The 22,456-nt window shown below is 32.9% G+C and overlaps 3 protein-coding genes across 5 annotated transcripts; 2 read left to right on the top strand and 1 right to left on the bottom strand.

Moving 5' to 3' along the window:
* Positions 1 to 253: 253 nt before the first annotated feature.
* LOC117917736 (probable aspartic proteinase GIP1) lies at positions 254 to 1,739 on the bottom strand. Its single transcript, XM_034834107.1, has one exon. The coding sequence runs from the start codon at positions 1,645 to 1,647 to the stop codon at positions 280 to 282; it is 1,368 nt and encodes a 455-aa protein (XP_034689998.1). The 5' UTR covers positions 1,648 to 1,739; the 3' UTR covers positions 254 to 279.
* A 2,587-nt stretch (positions 1,740 to 4,326) lies between these two features.
* Positions 4,327 to 5,849, top strand: LOC117917642 (probable aspartic proteinase GIP2). Its single transcript, XM_034833982.1, has one exon. It carries the CDS (start codon positions 4,359 to 4,361, stop codon positions 5,667 to 5,669), a length of 1,311 nt encoding a protein of 436 aa, XP_034689873.1. The 5' UTR covers positions 4,327 to 4,358; the 3' UTR covers positions 5,670 to 5,849.
* A 3,032-nt stretch (positions 5,850 to 8,881) lies between these two features.
* Positions 8,882 to 12,620, top strand: LOC117917396 (small nuclear ribonucleoprotein SmD1a). 3 transcript variants are annotated; one of them, XM_034833661.1, is made up of 5 exons: positions 8,882 to 8,965; positions 9,220 to 9,338; positions 9,430 to 9,506; positions 12,050 to 12,241; positions 12,338 to 12,620. In XM_034833661.1, exons 2-5 carry the CDS (start codon positions 9,325 to 9,327, stop codon positions 12,397 to 12,399), a joined length of 345 nt encoding a protein of 114 aa, XP_034689552.1. In that variant the 5' UTR covers positions 8,882 to 8,965; positions 9,220 to 9,324; the 3' UTR covers positions 12,400 to 12,620. The 3 variants fall into 3 exon arrangements, with proteins under 3 accessions (XP_034689552.1, XP_034689553.1, XP_034689554.1); XM_034833662.1 differs by having other exon boundaries at positions 8,890 to 8,965; positions 9,232 to 9,338; XM_034833663.1 differs by having other exon boundaries at positions 8,947 to 8,965; positions 9,274 to 9,338.
* Positions 12,621 to 22,456: the final 9,836 nt, after the last annotated feature.

Consider the following 22,456-nt stretch of genomic DNA (forward strand, 5'->3'; position numbering starts at 1 on the left):
ATATTTTTAATACCTAAAATTTTTTATTATCCAAAGTGTTAAAAATGCTAACAATACTTTCTAAGATCGCTCTCATACATATTCTTAGACCCCGTTTGATAATGATTTTAAGAAGAGTTTTTAACATTTTTAATACTTGAAAATTTCAAGTATTAGAAATATTATAAATGCTTTCTAAAATCACTCTTAAACGCGGTCTTAATAACCTAATTTCAAAATAATATTCATTTTGTTGTAAAGAGAAACAAAATAATTAAGTGGGAGCATTGAGGGTTTCTATTATTTCAGATTCTTGTTGGAAGTAAAATTGAAATTAGCACACATGGTATGATGGACCAAAACTGAAGAACTAAACCCTAGTCTCTTCAACCCCAGATCAAACTGCAGTAGATTATCCTCCATCTGATGCCCACCAATCACAATGGACGTCCTTGGCCTGACCCCACCATCCACAAACCCCAAGCACCACACATCCACCCCCTCCTCTAAAATCCTCACCATTGAATTCCGTCCAAAAATCCTCCAGAACACATCATCGCTCTGCATCACCAGATCTACGGTCGGAACAGCCGGTCCCACGGTAGTCTCCATGACGTCGTCCGCAGGGAAGCACACCCTGAATGGCTTCACAGGATAATGCACCGTGAGGTTGAGCCCAGCGGATTCCGCAATAAAAGCATGTGTAAGTGCTTCGTAGATTGATGACTCCAGTACGGTGTAGGGAGCAACGGTGCTGATCTTGGTCCCACCATTGCCGTTCAAATCAACGGTGAGGAGCGCTGGGTTCAAGTCCACGGCGTTTCCGTTGACTTTCAATGCAGTCACGCCAATGAAGTACTCATCCGAGGGGCGTCCATGGTTACTATCCAAGGCGGTCCCGTAGGGGTTCACGAGGAGCGGAGTGTAAACAAGCTTTTTCGAGAGGTCAATTTCGGGAAGAAAATGGTACGGCCCGGCCGAACCGTAGAAACCGACACCTGGAGCGGAGGGCGAACCGGAGAGGCACAGCGCAAACACGCGCGGGAGAGACAAACCGGCGATGAACTGGACAGGGAGCGAGAGATCGGACCAGCCCAGACCGGCCGAACCAGTGACGCCCTTGGCGAGGCCTTTGAGAAGGTCGGTGGTGGAACAGGCGAATGCGAAGTTGGCGAGGAGAGCGAGCCGACCGGGGTTGCGGCCGTCAGTGGTGGGGAGAGCCGCGGCGTCGACGAGGGCGCTGTGGAAGATGGATTTGCCGGTGACGGAGTTGTGGAGAGTGGTGGCGCAGGTGTCGTTGGCGCAGGTTGGGGAGGGCGCACGGTAGCAATGGGCGCAAGAGTTGAGGCTGAGAAGAGTGCAGAGAGAGGAGTTGCAGGGGATGTGGTGGTAGGTGGAGGACACATAGTGTTTATGGCAGTCGACCCATGAGAATGAGCCGCCCAGATCGAGAAGGAGCTTGGAGGGTATAAGAGGGGTTTTGAGGCAGAGACTGAGACTATACTGGTTAGTCTGATGGTCCTTTGTGATGGGCGAGAGGACAGGGAGAGAAAAAGAAGAAGAAGAAGAAGAGGAGGAGACACAGAAGAAAAAGAAGAAGAAGAAGAAGAAGAATGGAAGAGACATTGCCATTGAGGGCTTGATCTGTAAGTGAGTGAGAGAGTGCATGGTGAAGACTGAAGGGTTGAGAACTTGAGATTATAAGCGAAGAGAGCTGGAAAAAGTAGGGCGGAGAGTGACAGTGGCAGCCACCTGTTTCGAAGAAAAAGTGAGTAAAAAGACAGAGATGGTGTAGTATTTATTTGGCTTAATGTGGTGTTCTTGCGCCACCTACGCATAAGCTAGCGTCCCATATTCATCTCTTCTACAGTTCTACTCCACCCATCACTATCCCTTCATTTTCTCGGGAAAAAGTTTAGCCCCACCGCAAATATGACTAAAATTATATTTATTCATTTGATGTGAAAATAACGAAATATATTCTAATCAAAATATTTTTCTAAAATCTCACTCCGAAGCACACCCTTTAATTCTTCAAATTAATATTGTATTGAAGATAATATAATTAAAGTAGATTATACCATGTGTGCATTTGTTGTTGTGGGGAACCGCTGTGAAAATTTGATGCTTAAAAATATTTCTTTTGTATGCCCACTTTGAGGCATGTAGTTCTTCAAGTCATCATTTTATAATAATAACTTTGCCACCTGGCAAAATCTTGTTTGGGGGCGTGGTTACAAAACTCAACCCCATGCAAATTAAGCCATTTTAGCTGAGTACGTTTGAGACTTGGGAGGCAGCGTTCATCTTTTGGCTTCGTTTGAGCTTTGACAACTAGAGATCACCTTTCATTTGAGTTTCTGACTTTGTAGTTTAGTGTGAAAGCTTCTTTGGTTGTGCAATGATGCAATAACACTTTTCAAAAAGTCTAAAACGGATGTGAAACTGAATCAGTTTTGTTCAGCTTTGCTTATGATGTTGGATTGAGTTCTTCATGAGATCCAACCATCTAGTCAATTTGCAAGGGTTCGAGGGAGCAAAATTCTCCGAGATATATATATATATATATATATTATGTTATGAATAACGAGTTTGCTCATAGTATATATTTAACCATTTTATATTTTACGATTTTATTTTTTAAAAGTGTAAATATAATTGAGTGTTTTTCGAGAGTTTTATTATTATAACATTTCTCGATCTTTTTTATTAATGGATTCTTAAGTATTGATAAACTTTGTGAACATAGGGATCACATTGATCGTCGAATTACATTTTTTTTTCTATTTATGTGTATATTTGATTCGATTAATTGGATGATATCGAATAATATAAGAGTTTTAACCTATATTTATCAAATGTCAAATGATTTCAGATAAGACGATCAAATATCAAAGCCAAAGGTTATGATTCGAGTCACGAAAGTATCCCATCGTATTAAGACTTTAAACTTGAGCATGAATCACTCAAATAAGACGCTAATTAATTTTTAAATAAGATGATCAAAGTTCGATGCAATTGTCTTAAAATCAAATATTAACCTAATATCTTACCAATTACTTATACATAATAATAAATAAATATTAAGAGAAATGAATTGAATGATAATTGTTTGTTATGGTCAGCTTTTGCGGCTTCTCAAACTTGGAAAAGCAGCAAAGAAAGGTAGGATGCAAAGAGATCATTAATTTTGTCAATAATATTGAGGATATATCTTTCTAATCTTATCAGTCTCCGTATCCAAATGTTTCAGCTGACTTTGGAAAATGTATAAATTTAATGACAACCGTTAATTGACTGCTTTCTCAACTAGATGGTCGATTAGATCGATTCCACAGTCGGCAGCCGCCAACGGATTCATTTGACATTTGATGCACACCTCTTAACGGGATTATCCAAAGTCAGAAGTGACACAATTTATGTAATTTTAATATTTTAATATTTTAATTAAATAAAAATATATTTTTAATTATGATATAAAACGTTTTTAATATTTTTAACACTTAAATTTTTTTTATTATTCAAATATTAAAAATACTATAAACGTTTTTAAAATCACTTTCAAACGATTTTTTAAGTCACATATGATGGAAAAAATAATACTAGCATCTTGATTTTTTTTCAAAACATAGATAAATTATATAAGAAAATATCAAAACAATATCCAAACATTCATAAAATTTAAGTTTAATGTTTTAGAAACTCTAGATATTAGAGCTTAATTAGATGAAAAAAACTAAAAGCGCTTTTGTCGGTTGTATTTTCACCGGAAAATCACTTAATATTGTAATAAAAATTTAAAAAATGTTTTGATAATTTCTTTTTAGTAATATGGAATAAAACTCGATTTTCTTTAAGAATCATTAATAAAATGATTATTCATAAATACTTCAAATGATTCTTAAATTTTTTAAAAGTAGCAATCCGTGGGTGGAGTTCAGTCAACTGCAGAAACCAGCCATGGTTAAAAGCCAAAAAAAAAAAAGGTTGGTGTTTGATGATTGTCCTTGGTTGCCATAGCCGGGCCACTCTGTGTACTTGCTGTCTGCCACCCCACCCACCAAACATCCCAGCCATGGCAGCCAAAGCTTTGTCACAAACAATGGCATCAAAACCAGGATTCCAATTCTTGTTACTTTTGCTTTCGGCGCAAATAAAATAAGTAGGAAGTCCAAGTTTGAAAAGTCTCCACGGCAACCTTTCAGGATTGTGGTGCTGTTTGTCATGACTCAATTGATTGATTCGGTACTTAGCCAGCTAGCCTTGCTTGACCTCAGTCCCCTGTAGTGGATCTACCCCCGAACATAAACTATAAAAAGAGGTGGCCTCCCACTACTTCTCCCATCCACATCTGCCTACTGTACTCACATAATTCTATCATGGCTTCCTCTCTTGGATACTTCCTCTTCTCCTTTCTCCTTCTCTTCATCCCAGCCTCCTACGGTAAAACATCATTCCGGCCGGATGCCCTTGTTATTCAGGTATCAAAGGATGCTTCTACTCTCCAATATCTGACCACCATCAACCAAAGAACCCCTCTTGTGCCTGTAAAACTTGTGGTTGATCTTGGAGGGCAGTTTTTGTGGGTTGATTGTGAGCAGAATTATGTGTCCTCCTCATACCGCCCGGCGCGGTGTCGGTCGGCCCAATGCTCATTAGCCAGGGCTAATGGCTGTGGGGATTGCTTCTCCGCCCCTCGGCCGGGATGCAACAACAACACATGTGGTGTCTCGCCGGACAACACGGTGACTCGCACTGCCACCAGTGGTGAGCTTGCTGAAGATGTTGTTTCTGTTCAATCCACCGATGGATCAAACCCGGGTCGGGTTGTTTCTGTGTCGAAGTTCCTCTTCTCCTGTGCGCCAACCTTCCTCCTGGAAGGCCTCGCCAGTAGTGCCATGGGCATGGCCGGACTTGGCCGCACCAGGATTGCGTTTCCTTCACAATTCGCTTCTGCTTTCAGTTTCCATAGGAAATTCGCTACATGTCTCTCTTCTTCAACCACCGCCAATGGCGTAGTGTTCTTCGGCGACGGCCCTTACAGGCTGCTCCCCAACATCGACGCCTCTCAGTCCCTCATCTACACGCCATTGTACATCAACCCCGTCAGCACAGCATCCGCTTACACCCAAGGCGAACCCTCGGCCGAATACTTCATTAGAGTAAAGTCCATCAGGATCAACGAAAAGGCTATCTCATTGAACAAATCGCTGCTGTCCATCGACAGCGAAGGCGTCGGCGGGACAAAGATCAGCACCGTCAATCCATACACTGTCATGGAGACTTCCATATACAAGGCCTTCACTGAGGCCTTCATCAGCGCAGCAGCCGCTATGAACATCACCAGAGTGGCAGCAGTGGCACCATTCAATGTGTGTTTCAGCTCAAAGAACGTTTACAGCACACGGGTCGGTCCATCTGTTCCAAGCATCGACCTTGTTCTGCAGAACGAGAGCGTGTTCTGGAGGATCTTCGGAGCGAACTCAATGGTGTATGTCAGTGACGACGTACTGTGCCTTGGATTTGTCGACGGAGGAGCCAACCCCGGAACCTCCATTGTCATCGGAGGGTACCAGTTGGAGGACAACATTCTGCAGTTTGATCTGGCCACTTCAAGGCTGGGGTTCAGCTCCTCACTCCTGTTCAGACGGACTACATGCGCCAACTTCAACTTCACATCCAACCCTTAAAGAATAAAACTACATCATAGCATTCTCATATGTATAACAGTGTGAATAAGTGGCCATGACTCATGAGGCCTGAAACATCCTCTGTTTTGAAGTTTCTCCATCAATATATGTTTGTATCGTATAAAACAATATGATAAATAAGAACATATTTTCCATTTTCAAATGGGCTTACCGATGACAGATGACGGAGTTCTCTGAATCTGCCATTTGGGGTAAGCAAGGATGCCAAGGAAGATGAATTAATTAACTAAGAACTCTCTAATGGCGGTTCTTCAGTCAACCTCATATTATCTGTATATATCACATCCTAGTTTGTCAAAGGCTACTAACAATTTCGTCCTAGACCATCCAAGCAATCATTCAAGTTTGATCAAATGTTTGACTCGTAGGCCTTTCATCAACTTGAAACAGAGTACACATTGGATGCCCAATAAATTCTCATCTGCCTGAGACTATATTAGCCTATTGATGAGGTCATTATGTCTATCATCTTTGGATTTGTTGTTTCACCGACATCAAGTAGGATTGGCTGTTAGCTTAAAGTGCAAGAGCATAGAATTCAAACAAAATAAAAATTTAATTAAAAAAACTTCAACCAGTGAACATCGGAACAAATTGTCAAATCATTTCATTGACTGTAAATCTTAAGCCACACGCCCCATGTGAATCTCCTCAACAATCAATAGAATAAAAATCACAAACCATATGTTGATTTTGGAAACACAATACAAAAGTAAAAAATGGTTGTCTTGTTCTCTTCACGCCTGTTCTTGTTTACTATGGTAAGAAAGAACAAGTGAAGGGTGGTTCAAAGGAGGATCAAGTTGAACGGATCTGTTGTTGGTATTGTTGGATTGTGAAGTCTGAATATATCGTATCATACTAAGTGGGGATGTCGAGGTGTTGGTATTGTTGGATTGTGAAGTCTGAATATATCGTATCATACTAAGTGGGGATGTCGAGGTCAAGCTCCCATTGACTACACATATATATTTATGAAATGATGAATTTGCCTCTTTTGAATCTAATACTTTTATGATTCAAGATTTCGTTTTAAAAGAAAAAAAATAAAATGTGATTGCAATGGAGAGGAGAGGAGTCGTCTTCTCTTTTGTAACTCATTTTTTCATTTAATTAGTAGATTTTTAAGTATAAGTTCCTTCTATGAACATATAAATTATTGTCAAATCGTATTAAATTTTTTTATCTTTTTGTTTATTTCTTTACTTTTTAATAGGAATATACTATAGAACACGATTATCGTCTTTCTCCATAAATTTTTTTCCACATTTCATAGTATCGAGTATTTCATAATGTAATTTTTCTTCTTGAATATTCATGTTCTCTGTGTGACTATATTGTGATCGGGTTTTTCATAGTATTCTTATATCTTGAGTCTCTATCTTGAGGTGGTTATAATTCCATACAAAACTGTGATAGCAATTTTAGGACAATGTGTAGTCATGTGTCTCACCAAAACAAATTAACTTTTCTTAATTATATTTCAATTATTTTTCTTACATATTAATATTTTATAAGGAAATTAAATTGACACGTTAAATTTCCATATATGGGTTGCCTAGATCTGCAAATGGGATCATATTTATTATTGAAGCTTTTGCAAAGCCCTTCGTAATTAAACCTTATCCTCCAGGGCAGTGGCGGAACTAAAAAAATGAACTAAGGGGAGCAAAATATGAGAACATATTTTAGAGGGGGCATATATTGTTTGTATTGAAATCCCTTGTTTTCATGGTTTTTTAATCCAACGGTTTAGATTTAATTATGCATTTGAATAACTTAGATTGTTTCTTGTCATAACATTTTCCAACTAAAAAAATGACTCCTTTTTAACTTTTATATTAACCTTTATCTTTAATGCAAAAAAAGAAAGTTTTGCATGTAATGAGAATTCTTTTTACGGGTCATGTTATTTTCAACACCAAATAACTCTTATGTATTCCCTCAATTATCTCGTGGAAAAGCTGAGGGTTTGTTTTATAATAGTTTTTTAAAACAGTTTTCTATTTTTTATAATAAAAAATTTAAAAAACACGTTTAATAATAAAAACAAAAAAGAATTGTTTTATGTTTAATGTTCTAAAAAACAAAAAACATAATAATTTAAGATAATATCTTTTAATTGTCTTTAATTATTTTTATTTATATATTTAAGATATTTTAAAAGAATAATTATATATATATATATATATATATATATATAATGATTAAAAATAAAGTTTTAGATATAAAAATTATTTTTGAAATTTATTTAAAAATATATAAAAAAAATATTTCAGTTCTTAAACCACTTTTATTTTATAAAATATCAGAGAACAATTTTTAAAAACTAATCTGAAAAACTATTTTTCAAAAATGCTTTCAAAAAAATTAGAAAAATAAATATAGGAAATAAATAATTTAATTAAATTTTATATAAATTAAAATTTTAAAAAATTAAATTAGACCGAAAGTGAGTGAAAGTTTTTAGGTAAAGTTAATTTGTCTTGAAATTTTCATAAAGGAAAAGAAAAAAAAAAAAGTGAAAATACAGGCTATGGCAAAAGTTTGAGGGAAAAAATATAAAAGAAAAATAGAAAAATAAAAAAATAAAAATAAAAATAAATTTAAAATCAATAAATTATTTTTATATACCATTTTAAACTTATTTCATTTTATTTAATTTTACCATATAAAAATTGAATAATTTTAAAATATATATATTTTTTCTACTAATTTTAATTATATTTGACTTTCTTTCATATTTTTAATGATAAAAGTAAATACGAGAAAACCATTTTTTTATTAATATTTTTCAGAAACCATACGTACTTGTAAAATAAATATAAGGAAATTTAAAATGAGAGAAAAATAAAAAAATAGAAAAAGTTAAAGAGGGAAATGAAAAATGAAAGGGAAATGTTGACTAAACCTTTTAAAGATTTGGAAAATGGTAAATTGGGCTTTTAAAAATAGTAAGTTAAGAAAAATATATTTTATATTGAATTTTTCATAATTTTATTCTGAAAAATGATTCAATTGTTGCTAAAAGCTATTTATTAAAATATTTTCTAATGTTTAAATTTTTGTTATGAAAATAAAAATTAAATGCATTAAAATTAAATTTATAATTTATCTTTTTCCCTCATCCTTTTCCCACCCTATATTTCTTCTTATAGAAATTTAGTAAATAATGTAAAGACGAGATTGCCCCTTTATTCACTTTCTTCCACGAACCCTATAAACCCTGCTACTCTTTGCCGTGAGATCAGCCGCACCGTCCCGCTCGAATCCAGGTACGCATCTGTTTGGCAAGCGAGAAAATGAAAAGAAAAATGGAATAAAACATCGTTTCCATTCTCATACTTTCTTGTTTTTTTTTCTTCTTCTTAAGATAAAAAAGAAATAACAACTTGAGGACTGAGCTTCTAAACTTCTATTTCCTTCATTTTCTTACCTTTTTCTTGGCAACCAAACGGAGTATCATTTTTTCTTTTGGCTTCTGTTGTATTTTAAGGATTTTGATTTTGAACTGATAAATAGTTATCAGTGTTATTTGTAGGACATGAATCCGTGCCCTAAACTTGATCGCTTCGTTGTGTAGTGTTGTGTCTTCCTCGCCGTTTTTGCTGGCTTCCGTCTTCATTCGCCAAAAATGAAGCTCGTTAGGTTTGATCTTCAATTAATTACCATATACATATACTAATCTCGATTTATTTATTTTGTTTTGTTAAATTCTTATAATTTAGTCTAAAAACAGGTTTCTGATGAAGTTGAACAACGAAACTGTGTCTATCGAGCTCAAGAATGGAACCGTGGTTCATGGCACCATAACAGGTTTTTAAACATTTCAGTATTATTGTCTTGATGTCGCACAAGTTCATGGGAATTTAGGGTTTTCTGGAACTCAGGCTTTTCTGTTTCTTTTTTTTTTTTGGTACTGTGATTATTTTTATTTATTTATTCAAACGATTGTGTATATTTCTTAGACTGTTGTTCTTGTGTTTTGTGATTTGTTTTATTGAAACAGTGGGTTTTCTACCCTTGGAGAAGTATAGATCCATGTGTGAATGTTAACTTGTTTTTTTGGTGCTTACTTGATACGATTGGAGTCTCATTGGTACAATTTCTTCATTTGAATGTGCTGGTAACTGGGTTTATTGCTTTTGATTGAACTTTTCCTTTCCTTTTCTTTTGGGAAGGGGAATTGCTGATGGGTTTCTGGGAGCTGTATTGAATCATACCTCGTAATCCTCTTTAGACCCTAGCCTAAATAAGCAGACCTCTTCTTATTTGTCTAAATACTCTGGTAACCGGCTTCTGTTTGACCAAATTTCAATATATGGAACAAGGATTCTTACATTTTTATATCTGATATCACCATGGAAACCTCACGTCCATTTTAGATTTTAAAACCCATGCTTATATATAACTATGGATAGTTTTATGACTCTAGCTTTTTTGAAGTTCATCTGTTAGAAATTTTACATCAGTACTGCATCTGTCCTTGTCAGATTGGGCCAAAGAAATTTGTGCTTCGGTGTGTCAATGGACTTCATTTATATAGGGAATGGGGTTTCTAAACCTGAACCCTAAACCTGTTGATGCCCTAAAACGTTAAAGCCTAAACTTTCAGAAGGCTTTGTTTAGATATTTTTATCCCTTTTTAAGCATTTAAATGGAAAAAAATGCAGAAGAAAACCTAAAATCTGCCAAGGAAACTGCTTTTAAGTGGAATGCTTTTGATGCCTTTTTCGTTTCATTCTCCCTTTTTCTCTCTGGGATCCAAAAGGAGTTTAAGACTTGATTCAGATCATAGAAAGAGTGATGGAAAGGATGAGTGGGAGAAAATTAAAGAAAATGAAAATGAGTATGAACTCAGTAAATTTTCCCTCCAGTTCTTCTCCAAGTTTATTCCCCTTTTCTATAGAGAACAAAAATTTTGGAAATGTAAAATAGTTTAAATGAATTTCTTTATATTTCATTTGCATTCATGATTTGTATGATAAACCAAACAACAAAATTTGGGATCCTTTCATGTTTTACCTAGCATTTTTTCCAAGATTCAAATGAAGCATAAGTGTGAAATGTTGGAAATTTGAAGTGGTTAATAAGGCTGCTAAATACGAAGTTTTAGGCTCCATTTTGATCCATAATTTTAAAAGGTGCAAAAGTCTCATACAACTTAGGTGTAAGGCATAACACAAGACGTGTGCTTGAGTGAAGTGAAATGCGACCTGCGATGCATATCAATTTTATGAAATATGATTCAAAATTTAATCCAATTACTAAAATATTTTAAGATTTTAAATATTTAAAAGAATCATTTAGTAAAAAAATAATGAAATTATATAAATTTCAATATATAATTAGAAATTTCAAGAATAAAACCGTCTAAAAAGGAAGATGAAATTTGACAAGGCGTGCCTCTTCAATAAGGCACATGTCTTGGCAAGCGAGACGCTATAACTAGGGACTAGTTACATCTTGAGGGCACTCCTTTTAAAACTGTGTTAAGATCTGTGATAATTTTCCTTTCCTTTCGTTGTTCTTTCCTAGATCTAAATGGTGCCATGTTAAGTGAGAAAAACAGAAGTCGGATTTTCTAACTGAAGCCTTGGAAAGTGTGAAACAGGAGGCATAGGCTCCAATCTTCTTATTGTTGGGTCACTGTATATTAAATCCAGTTAAGTTAGAACTATAGTTACACTGAAATGCCTATAGATAGTTATCTCTCTCATTTCAAGTGTTAGACATTTCATTCTTGTGTAATTTTAGCCACACTTTTTTGTATAAAACTAATGTTGTCATCTTCTCCTGAAACTTTTTTGGCATGCTGCACATCCATTTGCACTCCTGTTAGCCTTTGGAATTTTTCAAGAGGAACTTACTTTAACATAGTAATTCCCTGCAAATCTTGCCCTTGCAGGAAGCTTTTGTTCCAAATTTTGATTTATTAGAACTTCAGTTTATTAGCCTCTGAAAAACTTAGAAGTTAGAGCTGAATATGTTTTACAAATCATTGGAACTTTTGCAATCGTTACATGTAGGATGTTTCTGCTCAATGCATCTAAACTCCTGAAATATGGAGACCTTTCAGTAGATAATACTTGTTCCTTGTTGCATATTCCAGTCATCTTATTTTTCTTTATATATGATGATTCTAAGTGAAATAGGTTGATTTCCATTTGTTAGTTCACATAATTATGAGCAAATAGATAATCGGAGAGGCTTGTTTGACACATCATGTTTCTCTCAACTGAGATTACTGCATAACCCTCATGCATCAAATAGATAACTAGGCAGTTTTAATGGGAATTCATGCATGAATTCTCAGTTGTGTTGAAGGCAGATTCTAATTAGTGGCCTGCTTGTTATAGGTGTTGATATTAGTATGAACACACATTTGAAGACAGTGAAACTTACGTTGAAGGGGAAAAATCCAGTGACTCTAGATCACTTGAGTGTTAGAGGCAACAACATTCGGTATTATATCCTTCCGGACAGCTTGAATCTTGAGACCCTTTTGGTGGAAGAGACACCTAGGGTCAAGCCCAAGAAGCCAACAGCAGGTATTGCTCTATCTCTTTGGCTCTAATTCCATGCATTTTCGTATGATTTATGTTCCCCTTGTTTTAAATTTTTTTCAATGCTTCTTTCCATTTCAGGGAGACCCATGGGACGTGGGCGGGGTCGTGGTCGTGGGCGTGGACGTGGGCGGGGCCGCTAACTGCATTCGTAAATTTTGTGCCATCTGGTTATGTAAACACCAGTGTTGTAGGGAGAGTTTAATGGTAAACTTAGAAGAGGAGTGGGATAGCTATTTACCTTAATATGGATTAGGCTTGTTTAGCTAAAAGACTAAAACGATTGCTTCATCATTTGAGTCGTATATTTCCAGGGTAATGCCTAAGATGCTACCAAGAGTTTATTATATCTTCGCTTGCTTCATCGTTTATCTGAACAAGCTATACCCACAATACCACAATTTACGGTGCAACAAGTCAATGACAGACTCATTGTTGGTGCGCGGACCTTCGATGCAGATCTATGGATGGGTGAGTGCAACACCTTATCCCACTGACTGATGACCGGATGAATAGACTGCTTCCATTGCACAAACTCTTGCAACTAGCGTAGTTGGGACGTGGAAGATCCCTGACTAGGCCCCTTAGATGTTTAAATTAGTCTGAAATCGTGTGGTGGAACTTGCCTGAAACAATCTGCCTTTGGTTTGTTGCCCAACTTTCACGTTAGATGGCAATAGGGTGGGTTGAAGACTGGTTGGGAGGTCAGTTGGCATGGAAGACCGTTCCGTTTATATTTTGTCAATTTTATATTATGTTTTTTAAAATTAAAATTATATTAGAAGTAAATATAATTTTAATGTGTAATTATAAATTTTATAATTTATTATAGGGAGAAATAATTTTTAAAATTGTGTGTTAAAACAAAAGGTAAGATGAAAAAAATAAAAATAATCTTTATTAATTATATATATAAATGAGGTGGGACAAAGGTAAATGGCCTCAGCTTTCTATTAGAAGCAAAGGTAGGTTGGGTAAAAAACCCATTTTTCAAACTCTGCCCTATTAAAAGGTGGTTAAGGAACTGTTCCATTGGCATCTTCACCTCTAGATTCTGTCCTCAAGGGATGGTATTTCCTGTTAGTGAGTTGTATTTGCATTGTGTTAGGGGGTGTTTGGTACACGGGAATAGGGAGTGGGAATAGACATCTCATTCATTTTCTCCCTTATTCCTATGTTTGGATAAGTGTTAAGAAGGCGGAAATGAAATAAAAAATTATTCCGGCAGAAATCAAATCCAACTAATGAGTCGGATTTGCATTCATTAGCAGAAATCAAATCCAACTAATGAGTCGGATTTGCATTCATTAAAAGTAGGTGATATTCTGATTTATTAAACCTATTTGATAATATAAAATAACTTAAATTACTATTTTACCCTCTTATCTTGTTTTTCAAACCTGATGTTTATCTTCTTTGCAAAGCTAGAGACCCACTCATCATCCACTTCTTATCTTCTTTGCAAAGCTAGAGACCCACTCATCATCCAATTCTCTGCAACAAGTGATTCTTCCAAATTGAATCAATTAAACCTTCCACGATATTTTTTAAAAAAAAATCAATTTCTAAATTATAGGGTTTTGGATGTTCATTTTGATTGTTGGATCTAGGATTCGTCATTGTTTGTTGCAACTAGGTTCTGAAAACTCCCTTCTACATCTTCGATCAGGTTTACCTTATTTTTTCTTTCTTCTTCTACTTCTTTATATGTGTTTCTTCTTCTCTATAAATCGATTAATTTTTTTTATTATTAATTTATGTTTGGAATCTTTGATGTTTCTTTATCTTGTATTAATGGAAACTGGAGAGAAAAATTGAAATGATTGGAAAAAGATTTTTCGATTTCACGTGTTTACAATATTGAAAATTTTTAATGGTTAGGAAAAAAATAAAAAGAAAAAAACAAACAAAAACAAAACTTTTGGTTTTTTTTTCCCCTTTGTTTATTATTATCGGCATCTTCCTTTAAATATTATAATAAATAATTTTTTTTTGAAAAATATAATTTTATAACTACTTAAGCATGACAAATTATTCAAATTTTTAATAAAAATAATAATTGAATATTTGTGCATTAGGGTTATACGATTTTTTATGGTTAATTTTTTATTTATTGAGTATATATATATATATATATATATATATTTTAGTCTTATTATTTAATAACAAAAAAACCTCTCAAATTTTATTTTTTTAAAATAAAAGTAAAAATAAAAAAATATTTTAAATTATATGTAAGGATATTATTGTAAATTTATTTCTTTTTCATTTTCATTCCTATTATTATCAAACATTGGAATGAAAACAAATAATCATTCCAATCTTGCATTCCTAAGTTCATCCAAATGCTAGAAATGGAATCATCAAATTTATTCCATTCCACTAAGAAATAGGAAAGGAAACAAAATATTATTTCCATTCCCTATTCCGACGTACCAAACACCCCCTTAAAGTCCAGACATTTACAATATATACGAGTAATAATTATATTAAAAATATAAATCTAAATACTATTTAATGAGTATGTAGGTATTACATTTTGTAACTCATTTAGTCTATTTAATAATCAAGTCTTCATATTTAATAATCATATTGATTTAAGTTTTATATCAATTTGTATGATTAACATTTTAACCCAAGTGTTTATAACTCAATTAATTTATTTATTAAAAAAAATTAAAATAAGTCCAAAGTTAAATAATTTAAAGTTATAATTTGATTAATTAATAGGATTGTTAAATGAATTAATATTGTGTTGCGTAAATTGATTTAGAATTATCTATTTATTAAACTACGACACGAATTTGATTTAAGCTCAATTATATTTTATCTAAACTTATGAAAAATGTGTTGTAATCGAGCTATGTTAATGAATTATATCAAACTTTGTTTCTTGCCAGACTCCGATAGCATGGGTCTAGGGCGCTTCTTGCCCGGCTCATATGCCGTGGGCCCTGGGGGATGTAGGCGAATCCGGGCCTTTGACCCACCATGCTTAAACATCACGAACGGTGCTACTTTGTAACCCTCCACCGAAGGTGCATGATGCGCGTTGGGTTTTTCCATTTTTTGTCCCCATTTCTTTTCAATTGCCCTCTGACGCGGCACCTACTCACATTTCCAACTAAACCAAAACGCGGCGTTTTATACCATCAGGATAAATAATCACTTTACCTTGAAACCGTAGAGACAACGCGGCCTGCATTGCATTACTTGCAGAGGAAGGAAAAACCATGGGAAAATCAAAGGAGGCGGGCCCGCTGAAATCAGTAATGGTGGTGTTTGGAGCCCTAGCTTTTGGATGGTTGGCCATAGAGTTGGCATTCAAGCCTTTTCTGGACAAGGCTCGGTCCGCCTTGGACAAGTCCGATCCCACTCGCGATCCCGACGACGACGAGGACGGGGGCACCACTCAGAAATCCTTGTCCGACGACGAGGCCGCCTAAGACCACCAGTAAGGATCAGAGCCCTAGATGCTCTAGATATTTCTGTGAAAACCTCTTTTGTGTTTGAATAATAGGGTTTTCATTGTGTCACCATTGTAGAAAATCGAAATCTATTATAAGCGTTTAATGATCTTTCGTAGTTCTTACTGAACCGTATCTTTAGATTATGTTCTACTTTCAAGCTTCACTTTTGTCTTTGTGGAAAATCATGAAAACGATTACAGATTTTTAATAGGGTTGCTATCATTTTAGCGAACATGAGAGAATCGTTCAATTTGGGCAAGGTTTAGATAGATATTTATGGAGGTGACAATGACGCTGGGTTTTTGGGTCACCCGCTGGGAAGGGTTTGGGAAACCCGCTGGGAACTGTTTGGGATAAAGATTATGGTTAGGTATGGGCTAGAAAAGTTTTTATAAACTATTGATTCGGATACGACCCACCTCGATCATATATAATTTTAAATAAAAAATTGTTTTGATTTTTAAAATTTTCATTTTTCAAAATTTTAAATATAAATAAAATATTACTTTTCGTAAAAATAAATTATTGTTGTAAAATTATAAAGTGAAAGAAGAAGAAAATAAGAAGGAGAAATTAGAATGTAAAAAGAGAATAGAATGCATGAAAATTTTTTATTAAAATTTATTAGGGGTCTCTCCCTTTTATAGGGAGTTACACAAGATATTTATGGATGATCATCCACAGGTTATCATAGTAGTACAAAATCTCATATTTTATAACACTCCCCATTGGATGATCATAAAAATATGTTTCATTAAAACTTTACTAGGAAAAAACCCTAGTGAAAAAAAAAAGTACAATATTATTTTGGGATCATTACAACTGCCTTGTTAAAAACCTTGACAATAAAACCCAATGGGACAAAACTTGGACGAAGGAAAAAAAGAGTGCAGTATATCCATATTATCATTCTCCCCCTCATGTAAACATGATTATGATTTCTTCAACATTTCAAATAGTAGATCTCTCAATATTTGCATTCCAAAGTCATACCTTAACTTTTTCAATGCGGTCGAAGGTAACGCCTTTGTGAATAGATCTGCTAGATTATTGTATGACCGAATATGTTGAACATCGGTCTCACATTTCTTTTGGAATATAGAAGAATTTATGAGAAATATGCTTAGTTTTGTCACCTTTTATGAATCCTCCTTTAATTTGTGCAATACAAACAACATTATCTTCATGTAACTTGGTTGCATTACCTCTGATGGAAGGTAGTCCACATGTTTCTTGAATATGTTGGATCATTGACCTTAGCCATACATATTCACGACTTGCTTCATGAATTGCGAGAATTTCTGAATGATTTGATGATGTGACCACTATTGTTTTTTTGATAGATCTCCATGAGATAGCAGTACCATTGTAATTAAACACATACCATGTTTGTGACTTACCTTTATATGGATCTGAAAGATATTCTGCATCTGCATATCCAAGCAATTGTCGCTTTGATTCCCTTAAGTAAAATAGGCTCATACTAGTAATTCCGCAAAGATAACGCAATATATGTTTGATACAATTCAAATTCTTCGAGTTGGAGCGGAACTATATCTTGCTAATAAATTGACAGAAAAAGCAATGTTTAGACGTATACAATTAGCAAGATATATAAGTTTACCAATAACACTAAGATATGGTACTTCAGGACCAAATAATTCTTCATCCTTTTTTGCAAGGACGAAATGAGTCATTTTTCGCATCAAGTGATCGGACAACCATTGGAGAACTTAAAGGATGTGTTTTATCCATATAAAAGCGCTTTAAACATTTCTTAATGTATATTGATTGATGTACTAAAACTCCATTTGGAAAATGCTCGATCTGCAAACCGAGACAAAATTTTGTTTTTCCAAGATCTTTCATCTCAAGTTCTTTTTTCAAGGAATTTGTTGTTCTTGTGAGCTCTTCAGGAATTCCAACAAGATTTAAGTCATCAACATACACTGCAATAATTGCAAATTCGGTTTCTGATTTGTTAATGCAGATGCATGGGCATATAAGGTTATTCACATACCCTTTTTTTAGCTAGTATTCGCTAAGGCGATTGTACCACATGCGTCCAGATTGCTTTAATCCATACAAGAATCGTTGTAACTTGATTGAGTACATGCTACGAGGCTTTATACAATTTGCTTCAGACAATTTAAATCCTTCAGGGATTTTTATGTATATATCATTATCCATGTATCCATATAAATGTGTTGTAAAAACATTTATGAGACGCATATCTAGTCATTCTGGGACTGCCAAACTAATTAAGAAATTATATGTGATTGTGTCCATGACGGGAGAGAATGTTTCCTCATAGTCAATACCAGGTTTCTATGAGAAACTTTGTGCTACTAATCGCACTTTATATCTTATGATCTCATTATTCTCATTGCATTTTCGTACAAATACCCATTTATACCCAACATGCTTTGCATCTTCATGTATTTGGACTACAGGTCCAAAAACTTCTCATTTTGTTAATGAGTTTAACTTTGCCTGTGTAACTTCTTTCTATTTTGGCCAATCATTTCTATGTCGGCATTTTTCCACAATGGTTTAAGATCTTCATCATTTCTTATGGAGGCCACTTGGAAAGAGAAAATAATATTATTTTGATCCAATTTTTTTCCCGTGTATGCATAACTTACTGATATCTCACAATTTTCAGGTACATGTGCCTCTTCAAGGGCTGCTCATTCAATATGTGCCTCTTTAGGGGTTTCTTGTATTATTTGTGCCTTTTCTAGGGCTATAGATTTATCAATTTTAAACTGATTAGTCATTTTGATGGTCTCTTCTAGAGTGCCAAGTTTTTCTTGGGTTATCCTTTTCCGGGGAGTTACATCCTTTGAGCCGACAAGTCTACCATGCTTCAGGCGTATCTTAGATTAATTTGTTAACTATCCTACATGGACATCAATCCGTGCTAGAGTATTTGCAACCGAGATATATGACTTTATTACTTTCTTTGTATCAATGAATGCATCTTGTAATTGATTTGCAAGATTTTGCAAATGAGTGATCCTTTGAACTTCTAGTTCACATTGATTTGCATGGGGACCAAGATGAGTCAAAGTCAATACATTCCAAATAATTTCACGTCGTTCTTCTGGAATTGGCTTTTCTCCCCCTAATGGCGAGATAATTGTCTCATTAAAATTATAATTTGCATAATATGTCATTCTACCTTTCAAGTATATAGGTAGACTAATCACTAAATAAAAACTTCTGGTTTTATAATGTACATCTATATGACCTTTTACCCCGGGGGACCAAGTTGATCTTACAAGATTCTTCCGGACCTATCATCGTATATAGTGTCATTCACATGAAATCAAATACTATTAGTGACATAGTATAAGTTCTTCTGGAGCCTTTAATTAGGAATCTATCACTTGATATAGTATTAACATTGTTTATCATCAATGTAGTGTAATTAATGAGACAATAGTTTCATCAAATTAACAAGTCATAAGACATTGTCATAAAGACTTTATCTTTATAGAGTTGAGTAAATATTATCATAGAGAAAAAGTTAAAATCAATGGAAAAATATTAGTCATCGATGATAACTTAACTTAATAAGTTGTGTAAAAGCAATGAGAGCATATATAACACAATAAAACAAATATGAAAAAATAATTTAAAGTTATATATTTCATAAGTATCTCACACATTTGAATTTGTAAGTGTGGAACAATTTATTCATGAAATAACTAGAAGTATTTCAATAATCAAACTAATTGTAGTGATGGATCAAGGTATGAGAGAGATCCATGTATCTTCAAGTATAAAGAAAAGAATTTAGATGATAAATAATAAAATGTAAAATAAACTATAAAAGATGAACAATAAAGAATGTGTTCAAAGATTATAACAAAATAAACCTATTTGTAAATAACTAAATAAAAGCATAACGTTTAATCATAACAAACATTTTTATCACCAATTAGATGGTCAATTTTCCAATTAAGATTCTCAAAGAAATCTGAAACATCTAAATGGGTCAGATCCATCACTATCAATGAAGTTCATTTCAACTTCCTTTCATTTTATTGATGTTTGGTAAAGGTCGACCAAATGTTTGGCCGTACGACATGTACGTGACCAATACCCTTTCATACCACATATATAACAATTATTCTCTTGGTTATTTGGAGGTTTATCTTGTAAACACTTCCTATTTTCTTGTTTTACCTCAATATTATTCCACTTCTGGTGGTGCAATGAATCTTTCCTTTTTGAGAATTTGGTGAATTATTACTATAAGAATCATGATATAGGGGATTTCTTCCATGACCATGTCATCGTCCACGAGTTTGGGACAATATTGCATTCACTTCAGGGAATGATTCAGATCTAGTTGGACGATACTAGTGATTTCTCATCAAAAGCTCATTTTTGGTTAAACCTTCATGGAGATGATGACGAAGGAAAATCAGTGTTTTTGTACAATCCTATAGGGATGCTCGATTTCCTTCTTTGATCATAACTCCAGGATTCATTGACAATTTTGTTTTGAATAACTTCTGGTTATATAAGAGAATTAGAAATTGTATGCATAGCTTCTAACTATGAAACTATTGTTAATAAAAATTGTTTTCCATAATTCCTGTTACGAAAAATAAGTGAGTACGAAATAAAAATTAAATCCAATATTTTTCATAACTTTGAGTTATGATTATTTTGTCAAAATAAGAAAATATTCAAATTTGTATATAGTTTCAGGTTATGAACTATTTATGTATAACTTCTAGTTACACAATATAATTAAAATAAATTAAATAAATTAAAAGTTAATATCTTTCATAGCTTCAGCCATAATTATTTTGTCAGAATAAGAAAATATTTAAATTTGTACATAATTTCAGGTTATGAACTTTCATTATGTAGATTTGCACATAACTTCAGACTATGAACATTTATTTATTTATTTATTTAATAGCTTTCGGCTATAATATTGTTTAGTATAACTTCTAATTATATCGTATAATTAAAAATAAATAATTAAAGATCATATACATAACTTTTGGTCATATATTTGTAATTTTATAATTTTTTCCTTATAACTTCTGGTTGTAGGAATTGTGCATATTTTTCATAACTTCTAGTTATAAATTTATCCCATAATTTATAATTTATGATTATAGAGATTGTACATATTTTTCATAACTATTGGTTATGAATTTACCCTATAATTTATAATTTATGATAATAGGGATTGTATATATTTTTCATTAACTTCTGGTTATGAATTTACTTTATAATTTATAATTTATGATTATAGGGATTGTACATATTTTTCATAACTTCTAGTTATGAATGTACCCTATAATTTATAATTTACCCCATAACTTCTAGTTATAGGAATTATAATTTACCCTATAATTTATAATTTACCTCATAACTTCTAGATTAAGAATGTGTTTGGTAATGATTATAGGAAGTATTTTTAACATTTTTAATACTTCAAAAGATGAAATTTTTAAAAGTGTTATAAAGTTTAAAAGCACTTTTTAAAATCACTACTAAACGCACTTTAAGAGCGCGTTTGACAGTGATTGTATGAAGTGTTTCGAACATTTCTAATACTTGATGAAAATTTTCAAATGTTATAAATGTTATAAATACTTCTTAAAATCACTACCAAACGCACTTTAAGAGTGCATTTGGAAGTGATTCTAGAAAACGTTCATAACATTTTTAACACTTGAATGATGAAAAATTTTAGGTATTAAAAATATTAAAAGCATTTCCTAGAATGACTATCAAACGGATTCTAATAAATGTATTTAATAAAATGATTTAATGTCTACAAATAAGCAAATTTAGTAAAATAATATAGGCTATGTTTGGTTTTTAGAAAATTTGAGGAAAAATATGAGGGAAATAAAATAAAGAAGAAAAGTAGAAAGAAAGAAAAAAGAAAAAAAAAGTTTAAATTCAATAAATTATTTTTATATATTTTTTTAAACTCATTTTACTAATTTTTTTTCTATTATATAAAGGTTAAATAATTTTAAAATATATAAATTTTTGACAAATTTTAATATATATTTTTTATGGTAAAATCAAACATAAAAAAAAATTATTTTCCTTATCACTTTTTTTTCTTTGTTTCGTATTTTTTCGGAAATCAAATATTGTTATAATGTTTACAAATAACATCAAGAGGCTTTTTTTGTTTATAATTTTTTTTAATCCAAATGTTTAATAAATAAATTTATTATTTTAAAATTAATTATGTTAAACATTAGTTAAAATGAATGAATAATTTTTTTAAAATTAATGAAAATAAATATGTCAATTTAATAATTTTAAAAATAATTTACTTAATTTTATTGTAATTTTTAAATAATTTAACATTAAAGTACTAATAAAATATTAAAAGAACGATTTATTTTATTTAATTTAACTATAAAACTATTTTAAAAAATCAAATATATTTTGTAAAGTATTATTGTATGATGTTTTCATAAACAATTTTGGAAAAACAGTTTTTCAAACCAATTCTCAATTATTTTTATGAATAAAATTATATTTGAAATTTTATATAATATTTTATATTTTTAATAATTCATTAAAGTGCCCTATAAAAGATTCCTCCAATTCGTTCTCAAGATAATTTAAAAAAAAAAAAATTTCGTGAAAATTTTATCAAATTATATATTTTTTATGACCATAAATATGTTTGCAAAACAGCCCTCGTTTTTCCTTAAAATTATACTTCAAA

Source organism: Vitis riparia, chromosome 7 (assembly GCF_004353265.1).
Source record: "Vitis riparia cultivar Riparia Gloire de Montpellier isolate 1030 chromosome 7, EGFV_Vit.rip_1.0, whole genome shotgun sequence".
NCBI classification, from domain to species: domain Eukaryota; kingdom Viridiplantae; phylum Streptophyta; class Magnoliopsida; order Vitales; family Vitaceae; genus Vitis; species Vitis riparia.